The sequence below is a fragment of the Gracilinanus agilis genome, chromosome 6 (genome assembly GCF_016433145.1).
Source record: "Gracilinanus agilis isolate LMUSP501 chromosome 6, AgileGrace, whole genome shotgun sequence".
In the NCBI taxonomy this organism is placed as follows: domain Eukaryota; kingdom Metazoa; phylum Chordata; class Mammalia; order Didelphimorphia; family Didelphidae; genus Gracilinanus; species Gracilinanus agilis.
In genome coordinates, this window is record NC_058135.1 from 16,068,880 (window position 1) to 16,086,421 (window position 17,542).

A 17,542-nucleotide genomic window follows, 5' to 3' on the forward strand; every position below is an offset into this window, starting at 1 on the left:
CTTTTCTGCCCCCCTCCTTCCAACTCTCTGCCTCCCTCCTTCCCTCTTTACCCTCTTTTTCCCCTGCTCCTTCCCTCTCTTTCCCCTTTTCTGCCCAGCTTCTTCCTTCTTTTCCCCCATTTTCTTTCCCTTCTCTTCCTCCTTCCCTCTCTCCTTCCCCTTTCTGCCCCCTTCCATCTCTCTCTTCCTCCCTCCTTCCTTCTCTCTTCTCCCTCTCTCTCTTTCTCTCTTCCTTGCTCACTCTCCCTCCCTTTCTCTTCCTCTGTCCCTTCCTTCCTCTACTTTCTATCTTCTTTCTCCTCTTTCCTGTCCCCTCTCTCCCTTATCTCTCTCTCCCTTCTTGTCCTTTATCCCTCACTCTTAGCTCCCCTCCCCTCTCCCATTTCTCCCCCCCAATCCGCCCCCCACACCCATTTCTTCCCTCTCTGGTTATACACACTTGTCCCCGGGGGCTGCTTGGACTTTAGCCCACTTAAAGAGCTCCCCTACAGATTCTCCTCCTTGAGGATCTGAGCTGACCAGAGGGAAGTATAAGTATAAGTCTCCATTCTTCTCTGGGAAGAAAATGGGGGGATGCTTCCTTTGTGAGAGACAGAGCTGAGAGTGAACCAGGCCTGCCAGGATCCTAGTCTGGGTGCCAGGACCCCACCTTTGGGGGTTCCCACTCTCATAGAAGATGAAGAGACAGAGAACAAAAGTTGTCTGTAGTGTGGGAACAACATCTGCACACAGTGGGTCTCTATTGAAAGGAAATTAATGGCATTTCAGGATTAATGCATCCTTGCTTCACTTGTGATCTTAGTGGGAAGGCTTCTAACTCATCTCCATTGCAGAGGATACTTACCGATGGTTTTAGATAGATACTACTTATTATTTTAAGGAAAAGCCCATTTATTCCTATGCTTTCTAGTGTTTTTAATAAGAATGGATGTTATATTTTGTCAATGGCTTTTTTTGCATCTATTACGATAATCCTGTGGTTTCTGTTAATTTGATTATTGATATGGTCAATTATGTTGATAGTTTTCCTAATAGTAAACCAGTCCTGCATTCCTGGTACAAATACCACCTGGTCATAGTGAATGATCCTTGTGATTTATTGCTATAGTCTCTTTATTATTATTAAGATATTTGCATTTAAATAAGATTTAAATTATTAAGATTTTTGCATCAATATGTAAGAAATTGGTCTGTAATTTTCTTTCACTGTTTTTAGTCTTCCAGGCTTAGGCATCAGCACCATATTTGTGTCATAAAAAGAATTTGGTAGGACCTCTTCTTTGGCTGTTTTGCCAAGCAGCTTATGTTTGATAGAATTCACTTGTGAATCCATCTGGCCCTGTAGATTTTTTTCTTAGGGAGTTTATTGATGGTTTGTTCAATTTCTTCTTCTGAGATGGGATTATTTATGTATTCTATTTCCTCTTTGGTTCATCTGAGTAATTTATGCTTTTTAAAATATTCATTGATTTCACCTAGATTGTCAAATTAATTGTCATATAATTGAGCAAAATGGTTCCTAATGATTGCTTTAATTTTCTTTTCATTTGGTGGTTAAATTCATTCCTTTCATTTTTGATGCTAGTGATTTTATTTTCATATTTACTTTTAAAAATCAAATTAATAAAAAATAAAACAATTTTAAATTTGAAAAAATTTTAAAAATAAGATTAATGAATGTTCTGTTTTTTCCCATAAAAACAACTCACTTTTATTTATTAGTTCAATAATTCTCTTATTTTCAATTTTATTAATTTTTCCTTTGATTTTTTTCAGATTTCTAATTTAGTTTTTAATTGTTTTTAAGGGTTTTAATTTGTTCTATTTCTAGTTTTTTTAGTTGCATGCCCAATTAATCTGCTTTTTCTCTGTTTTGTTACTATAAACGTAAGAACTGCTTTGGCTATATTCCATAAATTTTCATATGTTGTCTCTTTATTGTCATTCTCTTGATTGTTTCTCTGATTTGTTCTTTGACCCACTCCTTTTTTAGAATTAGATTATTTTAGTTTCCAATTAATTTTTAATTTGTCTTTCCATGATTTTTATTGAATTATGATCTGGAAAGTATGCATTTATTATCTCTGCTTTTTTGCATTTGGTTGTGGAGTTTTTATGCCCTAGAACATGGTCAGTTTTTTGTTTATGTACCATGTATCTTTTCACATAGGAATATAAACAATTCAACCTTATTGAATCCCTCAAATTTTCTCTTTTATATTTATATTTTTATACTTCTCTTGAATTTTGTATTTGGACATCATATTTTCTATTTAGGTCTGGTCTTTTCACTAAGGATGCTCAGAAATCTTCTATTTTATTAAAAGACCTTTTACACCACTGAAAGAATATAGTCAATTTTGATGGGTAGGTGATTCTGGGTCATAAACCTAATTCCTTTGCCTTACAGAATATCGTATTCCAAGTCTTTCAGTCTTTTAATGTAGAAGCTGCTTAATCCTGACTGTGGCTCCATAATATTTGAATTGTTTCTTTCTGGCTACTTGTAGTATTTTCTCCTTGACTTGGAATCTCTTGAATTTGTCTATAATATTCCTGGGAGTTATATTATTTCAGAAGGTGATCAGTGGATTTTTTCAGTTTCTATTTTACCCTCTAGTTCAAGAATATCAGGGCATTTGGTTTTTTTTATAATTTCTTATAATATGATGTCTAAGATTTTTTTTGATCATGACTTTCAGGTAGTCCAGTAATTCTTAGATTGCCTCTCTTGGATCTATTTTCCATGACAGTTGTTTTTTCAATGAGATATTTCATTTTGTCTTCTATTTTTTCATTCTTTTGATTTTGTTTTATTGTTTCTTGATGTCTCATGAAGTCATTAGCTTCTATTTGCCCAATTCTAATTTTTAAAGAATTATTTTCTTCTAAGAGCTTTTGAACCTCCTTTTTCATTTGGTCAATTCTAATTTTTAAGAAACTTTTCTTCAATGGATTTTTGTACTCCTTTTTCCATTTGGCCAATTCTGCTTTTTAAACTATTATTTTCTTTTTGCATTACTTTCATTTCTTTTCACTATTTTTCTTCTGACTCTCTTAATTGATTTTTTAATTCCTTTTTGATCTCTTCCAGAGCTTGAGACTAATTCCCATTTTTCTTTGAAGTTTTTCATGTGGCTGCTTTGATATCACTGTCCCCTACTAAGTCTGTGCCTTGCTCTTCTTTGTCTCCATAAAAATTTTCTATGGTTAGGTGTTCCTTTTGCTATTTATTCATTTCCCAGCCTTTTTTCTTCACTTTTACTTTTATCTTAAAGGTGGATTCAGGGGCAGCTGGGTAGCTCAGTGGATTGAGAGTCAGGCCTAGAGATGGGAGGTCCTAGGTTCAAATCTGGCCTCAGACACTTCCCAGCTGTATGACCCTGGGCAAGTCACTTGACCCCCATTGCCCACCCTTACCACTCTTCCACCTATGAGCCAATACACAGAATTTAAGGGTTTAAAAAAAATTAAAGGTGGACTCTGTTCTCAGGGTAGAGGGGGCACTCTCTTAAACTTCAGTTTTTCCTTGATGCTTGTTCTATTGCATCAGCTCTATTTCTGGTTTTCTGCAAGTTTCAGTTCTTCCAAGGTGGTATGATGGCCTGTGGGCTGGGAGCTCTGGAAGTGATCTCCCACTGCTAATTCAATTGCCGATGGCTCGTAGAACTCAGAGCACTATGAGTTACCTTACCCTGGAGCTTGGGGCCTCAGTACAGGCTTGGACAGGACTCTGGGCCTCTCCTTAGGCTAGCACCAGGCAGGCAGATACTGTCTTGTGTTGGGGTTAACCTGGCATTTAGGTGTTTACTACTGGCTTGGGCAGAAGCTCAGAGCCTCACTCTGGGCTTATTCCAGCCCAGTGCACTATGGATTGCCCTATGATGGAGCTTGGGGCCTCACTGCAGGCTTGAACAAGCCAAGTACCACAGACTTGGTTTCCCTGCAGGTTTGTACAAGGGCTTGGGACTTCAAGGGGTGGGTGTGGGGTGCTCTGCTGTTGGCTTAGGCAGGGTCCCAGGGTCTTGAGGTCAGCTTATGTCCAGGTTTGGTGGGGACGGGATGTACTCCTTTTTGCACAGTTTTACTTCTGGTTTTTCACCAGTAGAACAGTCCCTTTCTGCCTAACTTTCAAGTTGTTTTCTGCAGGAGAGTTACTTTACTCTGTCTCCTTGGATCTGTGACTCTTGTATTTGTTTTGAGGCACTATTTTAAAGTTGGTTTGAGAGGATTCTCAAAGTACTTATAGCTTTCTGTGCTGCTACTCCGCCATCTTGGCTTTGTCCCTTAAATGTCCCTCCAGGACTTGTCTTACTGAGCTTGCCACCTCTGCTTTGAAGGCATCCTGGGGAGAACACTAGGAGGGAACTTCTTTTAGGTTATCCAGGCCAACTTTCTCCTTTCACAGTTAGGGAAACTGAGGTCTAGAGAGGCTCCAGGCCTTGTCCAGAAGCACACAGTTCCTATGTATCAAACCTTCTTGACTCCAGAGATAGCATATGAGTTTATCTCACGTGGTCTAGTCCAGGGTCGGCAACGTATGGCTCTTGAGCCATAGCTGGCTCTTTTGAGGGCCAAATAGGGCTCTTTCTGCAGGAGCCATAAAGTCCATTTTTTTTCAGGCGCTGTTACAGGAGCGGCACTGTGAGCACTGGACGGCTCTCACGAAATGACATTTTAAAAAATGTGGCGTTTATGGCTCTCACGGCCAAAAAGGTTGCCGACCCCCTGGCCTAGTCAGGATATAAACTCACTGAGACCAAAGCTTGACTCATTCTTTGTCTTTGTGGTCCCAGCAGGTCCTGGCACCCAGTAAGTACTTACTAAGTACATATCAAATTGAATAGAACTAAAGTTTCCTGTTTGCCAAGGCAACATGCTTCTTTCGTATCATTTTATTATATTTCCTTGAAGGCAGGACCTGTGGGTCAGTGTGTCTTTCCCTGGCACCTTAGGCAGCAAGTCTGTGTCATCTGATGGATTTGAATGTATCCTCCAAGTGAGGTGGGTCCCAGATGATAACCTGTGCCCAAGACTGTCATGGAGGATGTGAATAGTTAGGAAAGCAGGCAGACATGACCCAGAGAGAAGCTTTGTGGTATACCTGAAGTGGGGCTGGTGCTCTGAGGCCCTTCCTCAGGCTCTGTTCTCATCTGCACAATGGGCATCATAACAGCTTACTTCACAGATTGATCAAAGACCAGACTCCAACATCTCCAATAAGCAGGAGACATCTCACTGCCCCAGAAGACCTCAAGTCCTTGCTTATCAAGGCTGTCCATTCCCTTTTGGGTTGTACAAGAGGTCAGGAAGCCATGCAACATCTTTCCCCTATTGCTTCTTATTCTGCCCTCAGAAGTCAAGCAGAAGTGATCTCTATTCAAAGTGCCTCCCCTGAATCTTTTCCCTCATGAAGGGATGTAGTCTCCAAGCCCCTCACCATCCTGGTTACCCTTCTCTGACTATATTTGACTTTGCCCATGCCTCTCTGAACATGAGGTGCCCAAGATTGCCCTTGGGCCTGAGGAAAATCTGCCTGGGGAGGTTGCTGGGAGTAGCTGTGTGAGAATTGCTGCTAAAACTAAACCTGACAACTTTTTAGGGCATGGAGAAGGGCTTCCAGATTTTGCCAGGTCCTACCAGGTGGGAATGGTTTGGGCTAGGGATCTGCCTTGGATGGGTCTGTCATCCAAGAAGCAGACTACCTACATGCTGAGAGACTCCCCATCAGGGTTGTGTTTTTTGGTTTTTTTTTTTTTGTGAAAATGATGCTATGAGCCTAGGAGGAGTTCTGGTTCTCTTCTGGGAGAAGGACCAGCAAAGCATAGACCCTTGGAATGTGGAAGCTGCAGGAGGAATGAGAAACTGGTGTTTCCAGTATGTGCACAGGGCAAGCTGCTGTGTCCACTCTCCTGACATATGGCTATAAATCATGAGCATTTCCCACCTAACTGCCCTTTCTTTTTTTCAGTCTCTATCTTTGGGTTTGGGGAATTTAATTTTTGCCACATGACTATCTAGAGCTCCACTCAGTCATTTTTTCAGCCTAATTGTTTTTTACCTCATTGGGAGTTTTCTTGGCAGTGATACTAGAGTGGTTTGCCATCTTCTTGAGCTTAGGAACCCACAGATCACATGGCCTGGGAGGACAGGAAAAGAGGCTTGGCTCTGGAGTCCAAGGACCTGGTTGGGTTCAAATCCCACCTCTTCTGCTCACTGCCTATATGACTTTGGGTTGAGTCCCTTTGCCTCCCAGGGTCCTGTATTCTCCAGCTTGAGATATATGGTGTGTATTGACCCAAGTCACTTCATTTCCTTGAGATTTACTTTCATCCTCTGTAAATGCTAGGTGTTGGACTAGGGAGTCCCTGGGAGCCCTTCCATCTCTAGACTGATGAAACAATGCCCTTCCCATGTCTCAGTTTCCTCCTCTATACAATGAAGGGTTGGCTCCTCAGGAAGCTTTCCAGCTCCAGATCCAGGATCCCATGAACCTCTTCTCTGAGGCATTACCATCTTATTCAACTAGGATGCTTCCAATGGTAGATGAAATACTGCCACCTTCTGGTTTAAAGTATGAAAGGTCTAGACCCTCAAGTGGCCATCCAGTTTAGTCTGCTTTTCTTTTCATTGGTTGATGAATTCCATTTGACTTTGTCATCCTGTAACTTCCAGGCCTCCCATTCTTCTCTTTCAGAGGATGGGAGGAATAGATGGTGCTGCTTTATGCTTTGGGCACATAAGTTGTGGAGCGGGCAAGAAACAGAGTTTTCCCATTTTTTAGCCCCAAGAGTTGATCCTTTGAGGACCCTGGTACTCAAGTGAAGACACACCAGCCAATGAATTAGATCATTGGAGTGGGCTGGTGTGTCTTCACTTGAGTACCAGGGCCCTGCCAAGTCATGAAGTTCTTCTTGCATTTACAATTGTGGTGCCCTCAGACATTCTGAAACAAAGACTGCATGAGTCCCTAAGTGCCCTCCATTGAAGGCATTTCCCAGCACCAGCTCCTCCATTCACACCTTTAAGGCTTGGCTTTGTTTTCATTCCATGTCGCCAGTCCTTCTAGGTACTTTGGACCGCCATTGGAGGTGCCTTCTAATCACTGGAGGTTTTCAAGTCTCTCATCCTGGCAGTGGGAATAGAATGAAGCTTTCAAGTAAGAGCATGTGTGTCTCAGAGGACTCAAGGGTCCCTTCACCCTTCTGGTGAAGTTGAGCTAGTTAATATGGCTTCCTTCCATTTCATGGAGAAAATGGAACTCACCCACTACCAAGAGGCAGCTAGGGGGAGCCACAGTGCACAGATTACCAGTCCGGCAGGCCAACCAATAGTTCAAATCCAGCCTCAGACTCCAGAGCAAGTAGTTTAACTTCTGCCTCAGTTTTCTCTTCTGCAATATGGGGATAATAATAGCACCTACCTTCATGGGTATTATGAAGTTTGAATGAGTGATTTGTAAAGTGCTTTGCAAACCTTAATTTTGTTGTTGTTCACTTGTTTCAGTCATGAAACAACTCTTTGTTCATGACTCTTTGTAGCCCCATTTGAGGTTTTCTTGGCAAAAATATTAGAGTGTTTTGCCATTTCCATCTTTGGCTAATTTTAAAGTTGAGGAAACTGAGGCAGACAGGGTGAAGTGACTTACCCATGGGGTCACACAGCCAGGAAGATGAATCCTCCTGACTCCAGCCCTGGCATTCTATCTACTGTGCCACCTAGCTGCCCACTGCAAACCTTAACATACTTTATAAATGCTAGCTATCGTTATCAACATCATCATCATTATCATTATTCTCCAGTGATGACTAGGGAAAATCCTATTAAGTTAAAAGAAAAAGAATCCAGCTGCTTCAAAGAACCATAAAGTGGTGATCAGTCTCCTTCTTTAGAAAAATTTAAAAATTAATTCTGAAAATTCCCAGATATGACTAAATCAGAGGAGCATGGGAAGACTCATCTGAACTCATACCCAGAGAAGTAAGCCAGCTTTGCAGAACCACACAAACTATCGCACTGTATAGGAAAAGGTCACTCCAGGAATCCCCCTGGAGAAGGGACAAAGGGACATGCTTCTGTTTGCTAGCAGGCAGGCAGCAACAGTCTGCAAGGGCAGACAGATGGGCAAAGCACCATCCCTGGCACTCGTGATTTTTGCTCCATTGTTTTTCTGATTACAGGGAGGATTCAGTTTGGGGCCTTATCCACAAAGATGAGTCTTTCCTCTAAGTATTCATCCCATTTTCTCACCAGTTTTCAGATGTATCCTTGTTGTCTGCTACCTTTACATGCACATGTCCATGTGGAGCCCCTCCTCTCAGGGCCACCACTGCCATCGAGTGAGTGTAACCAGGCTTGCTTTGCTTCCAGCTCAATGCCATGGCCAACCGCGCAGCAGGCAAGGGCTACGAGAATGAGGATAACTATGCCGACATCAAGTTTCAGTTCATTGGCATTGAAAACATCCATGTCATGAGGAGTAGCCTGCAGAAAATGCTGGAAGGTGAGCCCACCATTCCCTGCCCTCCTCAAGCCTAGAGATGCCCAGAGATGCCTGGGGATGTGGGTCACTGGCCTTGTCCCTAGCAGGGCCTTATCATGTCAGGGTCCTGTGAGCAGGGTATCCCTGTGGTTCTAGTACTTTTGTTGGAATAAGAACTTGGAGGCATCATTGGGCAGTGCAAACAACCCTGGTTTGGGAGTCAGAGGACCTGGGTTCAAATTTGTGTAATTAGAATTTGCTCCGTTTTCCAGCATCCCATTTGCATATTCACATTGTGTACTAACGTAAGGAAGATATAAGTTTTGTGTAGCTCCTCCCTCACTCTCTTTTCCCATGAGGGAGGAGCTGCTACACAAAACTCATATCTTCCCTACATTAGTACATTAGCATAAAAACGCAAATGGCATGCTGGGAAAGAGAGTCCTGGGGAGCAAATTCTAATTACATGAATCCCAGCTCTGCTCTTTAGTACCCACATGACCTTGGGCAAGTCTGTGGGTCTGTTTCCTCATTTATAAAATCAAAGAGAGGAACTTGGTGATCTCTGAAGCCCTTTCCAGCTTGCATTTATTAGTCCTTAGATTTATTTGGGCTTATATTGGATTATGGGGTTATGGATGGGTTGAATTGAAGGAAACTTTAGAGAACATCTACTCCAGTGCCCCCATGACCCTCTCTCTGTAGATGCAGAAACTGAGGTCCAGAGTGGGCTAGGGACTTGCCCAAAGTGCTCTGGATCCAGTAGAGAGGTCAGCAAAGTTGGAGAGCCAGTACAAGGCCACAAAGCAGTGGTTATCCCTTACCAAATCACCATAGCAGGAGACTCACAAAAGGGACAACATCGTTTTACCTAGGGTCATCTATCTCTCAGCATCCTCTCAGTGTCTCTGAACCTCTGAATAGAGACTAAAGATAGAGTTCTGCCTGTTTGGAAGGGAGGAAGGGGCTCTCAGAGGATATAAGGGGTAAATTCCCAAAAGAGATGGAGGGGATTGGATGGAGTGCACACCTAGAGAGGTTGACCTTAGCAAGAAGAATGGGCATCTTCCCTAAAGACTGAAGTAGAGGAAGACAGGACAAAGGTCCCCAGAGATGTTTCTTGGGAATAGATGAGTTTGGAGAAGGAACTTAACAGAAAATAATGGCCTCATTGTCTCTATAAAGGAAAGGAGATGAGGAGAGAAAAGGGTTGGAAGAGTCATTGTGGAGACTCGTGGTCTCATCTAGCCATAATCTGGGTCTAAGGCACAGAATCATTCACAAACAGGTATATCTGGAGTCCACTGTCTATATACCCAGAGAATCCCTCTGGACTGGATCTGTACCCTTAGAGAGATGGATGCTTTTGGGCTAAAATGAAAAATTAGAGGATCATCAAATAATGTGATATCTTGTGTTGTATCTGTTGAGGAATCTTGTATGATTTCCCCACGTGCCAGGCTTCCCTTGTTACTCCCCTGACTCAAATGCCATCCACAGACATGAAATTCAGTGGGATCTGGGATTCATTGTACCTTCCAGTTGTGTCACTGTGAAGGTATGGCCTGATGGAAGACTCATTTGTGAAGATCTGCTTTCTAATCTTATCATTGCATAGAAACAACTCCCTCCAATGTTACCAAAGATTCCTGAGTTGCCACATTTCCACCTTTCAGCTACATTGGACACAACTGATCACCCTGCTCTCCCAGATCTTTCCTCTGGGCTCTCATGGCTCTTGTTCCCCCCCACCACCTGTCTGACCATTCCTTCTCAGTGTCCATTCCTGGTTCATGATCCATCTCACATTTCCTAGCTGTGGAGGTTCCTGAAGGCTCTGTCCACTCTTTTCTTTTATCCCTCCACATGCATTCTCTTGGTGCCCTGGAGTTTAACCCTCATCTCTAAGCAAATGATGCACAGATTTACAGATCCAGCCCCAGTCTCCCCTTCAAGCTTCAGGCCCAGATCACCAATTCCCTATTAGATATTTTGAAATGGATGTCACAGAGACATCTTAAACTCAACATGTCCAAAACTGAACTCATTATCTTTGCCACCAAAACTCTTTCCTTTCCCAACTATTCTTAATTCTGTTGAAGCAGCCTCCTTGGTTCAAAATCATGGTATTATGCCAACTCCTCCCTCTTCATATCCATATATCCAATTTGCTGCCAGTCTGGTCATTTCTATTTCCACATATGTCAGATCCTACTCACAGTTACTACTTTTCATTCAGGCCTTCATTCATCATTTCTCCCCCAGATAATTGTAGCAGCCTCCTCCCTGTTCTCCCTACCTTGATTGTCTTGCCTCTCCAGGCCATTTTATACACTGTTCCCAAAGCAATTTTTCTTAAACATCTTTATTCTAATTTTTGATCCCTTTTAAATTTGTTCTAACAGTTCAAAGGTCTTACTGAGCATGGGATAGCTGATTCAGGAATAATCCCTATATCAGTAACTAATTATTTACCATCTGAAATTTACCAAATTTACTCATTTTGTTTTCTTTATGTCATTTTTTGGTGCTGCCCCTATTTAGGGCCTTTTGTCTCTTCTCTCAAAGATAGCATTCATAATATTATAAGTGTGATATTATCTTCAAACTTCTGACCTCTTTCCTGATGCATATTTTTCACCATTTTCTGTTATCCCATCTTAGCATCCAAGCCCCCCAGGAGAGAGGTCTATGTAATACAATTTGGAGGGTCTTATTATTGAGTTCTTTGTAGAATCTCTTTACTGCTCATCTTTTCTGGGCATATTAATACCTGTATTACAATGATCCCCATAGTGGCCTTCTTGACCACATCTCCCCAGAAGTGGTATTTTTTGTTGATTCATTTTAAAACCTTCCCTACCACCTCCCAGACTTTTTTCTCCAAGAAGAACCTATGAACTAGTTGCCACTTGTTTGGGACTGGTTTTGTGTTGGAAAAATGCCAACAGAGTTAATATTTCATGTTTCTGGCAGCATGGACTGGTCATTGTAAAAGATCTTATGTTTAGTCAAATAATGGTTAATATTTGCAGCCAATCTAAAAATTGTGGGGTTGTTATTGCTCTCAACCCTCTCTTTTTTCTTCTGCTTGGTCACCAGAAGAGCAGAAGAGAGGCTACCCAGGGCTAAGGACCATCTAGCCCTTGACTTGGTTTCATGGATTGCCAAGGCCAATGACTTCACCAGCCAGGGCCTGATTGCTGATAGTGAGCTTTTCAGTCCTTAAATGGTCTACTCTCACCCCTAGACAGCCTCTACTGCTCTTCTGGAGGCCAAATGGAGGAAAAGGAAGGGAGATGAGAGCAATAATAATCACGGGATATTTAGATTAGTTGTAAATATGGGAACTCAATAATAGGGCCCTGCTTTCTAGTCTAGTAGTGCTTACCTACCCTGGGCCTAGCCTTGAAGAACTCTTCCTTCCCTCCTGGCTGCGATGGGACATTGGAGAATGACTTTGGCCAAGGTCATTTGACTTTTAGTTCCAAGAAAATCTTCATCTGTATCTGGTGGGTCTGGTGTCCAGGACCCATCTTTGGTCTCTGGGAGAAAGATGGTCATACTGGTGCTTATTTCCAGCCCTCTCCCCTCTCCCCTTACCCTCTCCAACTTTTTTTAAGGAAATGATGCTATCTTGAGTAGGAGAAAAAACACATTCAGGCCATTTCCTGACACAACTTTGAGGTCATCATGAGTCATGGTGGTGGAGGCAGTGAAGAGGGCCAAGATAGCCTTCATGGAAACTCTTGAGAAAAGTCCCTTTTCAGAATGGCCTTTGGGATAATGCCTAGAGTCAGGGAGGAGCTGTGATTTAACTGATGCAGGAGGATGCCTCTCTATGAGTTTAGGCCAACATTTTTTTGGTCATTTATAGACTTAGAGAATTGCCTAGAGGTGAAAGGACTCACTAAGGTGAGTCAGGATGGGTGAAAGGCAGGATTTGAACCCAAGTCTCTTGTCTCCTAGACATCAAAGGAGATGGACATCACTGCTTTCAAGTCCTTGTTTGTCTTTCCTTCCTGATTCTCCAGGGGGTTAGAACCAATAGACCAATAAACAATAGGCCCCAGAAACAAGCCAAAAGATGGGCAGACCACACAGTAGTGTTCTCATAGGAAACTCCTCTTTGTTCTGAATTCTGGTATGTTTGTAGACCATACATTGTGGATAGCCCAAGCATTTACTCCATATTGTGTCTGGGCTTGGACTTATGGCTATTGTAAGCTCAGCTCTTAAAGCAAATATTAATAGAACTGGGCCTCCGTGGTAGCTGACAACAGGAGTGCTTCCTCATCAGGCGGGCAGGCATGTGTGCCTTTGATGACAGCTGAGATGGACTTTGTTCAGTAAAAAGGTGTGTAAATATTGGTCCTGAATTGGTGCCGGGAACAAACAAATGGGCCTTTCTGGCTGCTCCTGGACTAGTACATGCAAACAGACTCTTAAGGTTAGTGTTTTACCATCTCATTCTCAGGGGGCTCCCATCTGTTTTGTGGGGATTAATCATTTGACCAGCTTGGCTTTTCGTGTTGTCTTTTGACCTGGGTAGAAGGTGGAATCATTTCAGCTGCTCCCTTGAAAACAAGCTCATTAGAAAACCTTGGAGACCTAATTGGATTCCTATTCACATGTTAATAATAGTTTCTGAAAAGAAGATGAAAAAAAGGTGAAAGAGGGTATTACTTTTAGGGGAAACATAAGCTACCATTGATTGCCCAAATCAGAGTCCAGCACACCATCAATCAGTCAATCAATCAGTCAATCTTTATGAAGTACTTTCTGTGTGCCAGGCCCTGTGCTAAGCACTGGGGATACAAAAACAGACAAAAGACAGTTCCAGACCTCAAGGAGCTTGCAGTCTAAAGGACTACAGGAGAAAAGGAGCAGGCAGTGTGGGGCAATGGAAGAAATTCTGAAGGGAGTCAGAGGAGCTGCTTTTGGATCTTGGCATTAGAAAAATCACATCAGTTCTCTGGCCCTCAGTTTCCTCTTCTTGACAATGAGGGGGACTGAAATAATCTCTGAGGATCATTTCTTCTTTAAATTCTTGGCCCATTTTAAATCCTCTTTCCTCCCTTATATCTTGGGCCTGGCTTTTGTAGCCTTTCCATTGACTTTTCACAATGGGAAAAATCAGCAGCTCCAGCTGCCAACTTTATTTTCAATCTTGTTCTCCACTTCTTATCTTATGGACAAAAAAGATGGGAAAGATTGCGATGTATTGTATGCCTAGCTCCCTGCAGTATTCAGCATTAGCTCTGCAGCTGCTGGGAGAAGATAGCCAAAGTGGAGAGGATTGGTTTTGGTGATGAGGCCACATAAGGCATCAGTGAAAATTTTGGAGTCAAACCAAACATTGTTCAGTCACAGACCAAAAGACCCAACTGATAGCAAGAGGCTTTTGGACTTCTTTCTTCAGGGCCACCCAAGCCATCTCAGCTTCAGTGTACTAGGGTATAGTAGCTAGAGTCTCTTGGAATGATCGCTGTTTAGTTGCAGCCATCATACCCAGATAACAGGAACCAGGCTAAGAATAGGTATTTGATCCTTTTGTGGGGTGAAAATCAAAGCCCTCTATTACAGATAACTATAAAATTTAGGTTAAATAATCCTGAGATGCTTTCTGGATTTACATGCAAAATAAATTTGAGCAACAATAAAAAGTACACTAAGAAAACAGTTAATGCTTACTGAGCCAATGAATCTGTCTTATGTATATCTGACTACACTATTGGTTCTCAGAATGTGGTCTGTGGTCCCAGACGGGGACCTGAAATCAAAACATTATTGGCCAATTAAACGCAATCCCCTTTTCTAACATTTCTCTCTATGGCTGGATAGTCTTTAGCTACTACAGCTGAATCAATATTATCAGAACAGATTGAATTCAGAAAAAGATATGAGACTCTGGTTGACTTCTATTAAACCAGGCATTCAAGATTTGCAAAAAATACATAAAATAATTTCTTCTCACTGTTTTTTTTTTGGTTTGGAAATTAGTAAATTTTCATTAAAAATATTACCTGTGTTGATATAATGAGGAATTTTAAATGAATTAATAAATATATTTTGAAATGTATCACTTTTACTTTCTAATATGTTCTTCATTTGTTCAGTTGTGCCCAAATCTTTATGACCCTATGGACAAGGTCCTTTAGGCCTTCACTATCTCTTCAAGTCTGTTCAAGTTCATGTTCCATTGCTTCCATGATACTATCCATCCATTTCATCCTTTGCCACCCCCTCTTCCTTTGGCCTTCAGCCTTTCCAAACATCAGAGTCTTCATTGTATGGCCAAAGTACTTGAGCTTCAGCTTCAGTATTTGTCCTTTCAATGAGCAGTCTGGATTTAAGTATTGACTGAGTTGGTCTCCTTGCTCTCCATGGGACTCTCAAAAGTCTTCTCTAGTACCACAGTTCAAAAGCATTGATCCTGAGATGCTCAGCTTTCCTTAAAGTCCAGCTCTCACAGCCATACAATGCTATTGGAAAATCCATAGCTTTGACTATACAGACCTTTATCGGCAGGGTGATCGACACCTTTGATTTTTAGCATGCTGTCCAGATTTGCCATAGCCTTCCTTCTAAGAAGTAAGCATCTTTTAATTTCATGACTGCAGTCATCATCTGCAGGGATCTTTGAGCCCAAGATATAAATCTCACACTGCTTCCATTTCTTCTCCCTCTTTTTGTCATGATTTCCATGGAACCAATCGATAAGATCTTAGTTGTTGGCGGTTTTTTTTTTTTTTTGGATGTTAAGCTTCAAACCTACTTTGACACTCTCCTCTTGTACCCTTATCAAGAGGCTTCTTAATTCTTCACTTTCTCCCATCAGCATGGTATTATCTGCACACCTAAGCTTGTTGACATTTCTCCCAGCAACCTTAATTCTGGCTTTTGATTCATCTAACCTGGCATTTCACTTGGTGTTCTCTGCATATAAGTTAAATACATCTGGCAGCAGTATATAGCCTTGTCATATGCTTTTTTCCCCATTCTTAAATACCACCTAGCTGGGCCACATGTTCCTTTCTGACTGTTGCTTTTTGACCTGCATACAGGTTCATCAGGAGGCAAGGAAGATGACTTAGCACTTCCATCTCTTTAAGGATTTGCCACATTTTGTTGTGATCCATATAGTCAAAGGCTTTAGTGTCATCCATAAAGCAGAAGTAGATGTTTTTCTGGAACTCCTTTGCTTTCTTCATAAACCAGTAAATGTTGGCAATTTGGTCTCTAGTTCCTTTGCCTCTTAGAAAACCAGCATTGGTTCACATACTGCAGAAGGCTAGCTTGCAGAGGTTTAAGCATAACCTTGCTGGCAAGTGAAATGAGCCCAATTGTTTGATAATTTGAGCCTTCTTAAGTATTACTCTTTTTTAGGACTGGGATATAAACTGATTTTTTCCAATCATGGCCACTGCTGAGTTCTCCAAATTTGCTGAGTTGTGGCTTTAACAGCATCGTCTTTTAGGGTTTTGAATAGCTCAGTTGGAAAAGTCTTTGGACTCCAAGACCTGACTCTCAATATCACATGGCCTTTCTGTGCCTCATCTTCCTCATGTGTAAAATGGGGAAGTAGTCCCTGAGCTACCCACTTCACCAGGCAATGAGCTCCCTTTGGAAGCTGGGGCTGCTGGTACCCTAGTATTTATTATAACCCCAGTTGTTTTCTAGTGTGTGAACTTCGATCCCCTTCCATGAGTGACTTTCTCTGGGGCCTGGAGAATTCTGGTTGGCTGAGGCATATCAAAGCCATCTTGGATGCAGGGGTGTTTATTGCCAAGGTGAGTGATTTTGTCAGTCATGGATATCCTGCATGAGGTCACGTGGGCAAATGACCTTGGGGTCTTGGAGACTGGGATAGACACGTGGAAATTGGCTGGCTCTTCTAAACCACAGCCTGGTGTGGGGCTGACTGTGTCCACCATCCAAGGACCAGGCCCACCAAAAGTGGAGAGTCTTTGTGGAATCTGCTACCTTCCTGGATGATATACTAAGGAGTCAGAGAGATTGAAATCAGCACAGGTGGAAGAGGTGTGACCCCAAAAGGGTCCTACCAGGGGGGTTCTCTCTCAAGGATTAGTTCTGGATGCAAAGTTATTTCTCCTTGGAAAGGTAGAAGCTTGGGGTATGCCCACATAAACCCCCGTGACATCCAGAGGAGCTTCCTGCCCTGGCTATCTGGCTGACAGCAGCTTGTCATTCTCCAGCCCAGAATACATCCTCAGGAATCCATAGGAACTCCCTGCTGGAGGAGAAGGACTAGCCACCTTGTCTAGATATCCCAGCACCTCTGAGCTAGAGTGGGTGCCCCCCACCTTTGCATAGCACCACTCCAATCCCCCCCTTTAGATGACTGTGTCTACCTGTCTTCATTTTCAGGCTGTGGCTGAGGAAGGGACCAGCGTTCTTGTACACTGCTCAGATGGCTGGGACCGAACGGCCCAGGTGTGCTCAGTGGCCAGCCTCCTCCTGGATCCTCACTACCGGACCCTGAAAGGCTTCATGGTGAGCCTGGAAATCCTGAAGGCTGCCAAAAACAGGCTGGAAACCCACCGTGACCACCCCACACGCACGCTGACACTGAAGCCAGAGCCTGGCTACTGAGCCACTATGAACCCTAAACCTCCTCAATCCCAGCCTCACAACTTGTTTCCTCTTCATTCTCTAATTGTACATATCACTCTTTTTTTTTTAATTTGAAACTTTTATTTAATTAATTAATTTAGGGCATTTTTCCATGCTTATAGGATCCCTGTTCTATCCCTCCCCTCCTCCCATAGCCGACGCACAGTTCCACTGGGTTTTACACGTACACATTACTCTTAATCCCTTCAGTGTGGTCATTGACCCTGCAAGGTCCCAGCACTGTTAGGGACAGGCCTCTGAGGACATTCAGTTCAACTGAGATCTGAACAGGAATCCCCTCTTAGTATATCATAACTGCTGGACAGATGCTGGATTTCATCCTCCCTCCCTTCCTCCCTTCTTTCCTTCCTTCCTTCCTTCCTTCCTTCCTTCCTTCCTTCCTCCCTTCCCTCCCTCCTTCCT

The 17,542-nt window shown here is 42.6% G+C and overlaps 1 protein-coding gene across 1 annotated transcript in view; it reads left to right on the plus strand.

Annotated features, from left to right (window-relative positions):
* Positions 1–17,542, plus strand: part of MTMR7 (myotubularin related protein 7) — a 67,066-nt gene that overhangs the window by 34,314 nt on the left and 15,210 nt on the right. The window contains exons 7-9 of the mRNA XM_044681129.1: positions 8,371–8,503; positions 16,166–16,275; positions 16,874–17,034. Coding sequence (XP_044537064.1) covers positions 8,371–8,503; positions 16,166–16,275; positions 16,874–17,034 — 404 coding nt within the window. The remainder of the gene's footprint in view (positions 1–8,370; positions 8,504–16,165; positions 16,276–16,873; positions 17,035–17,542) is intronic.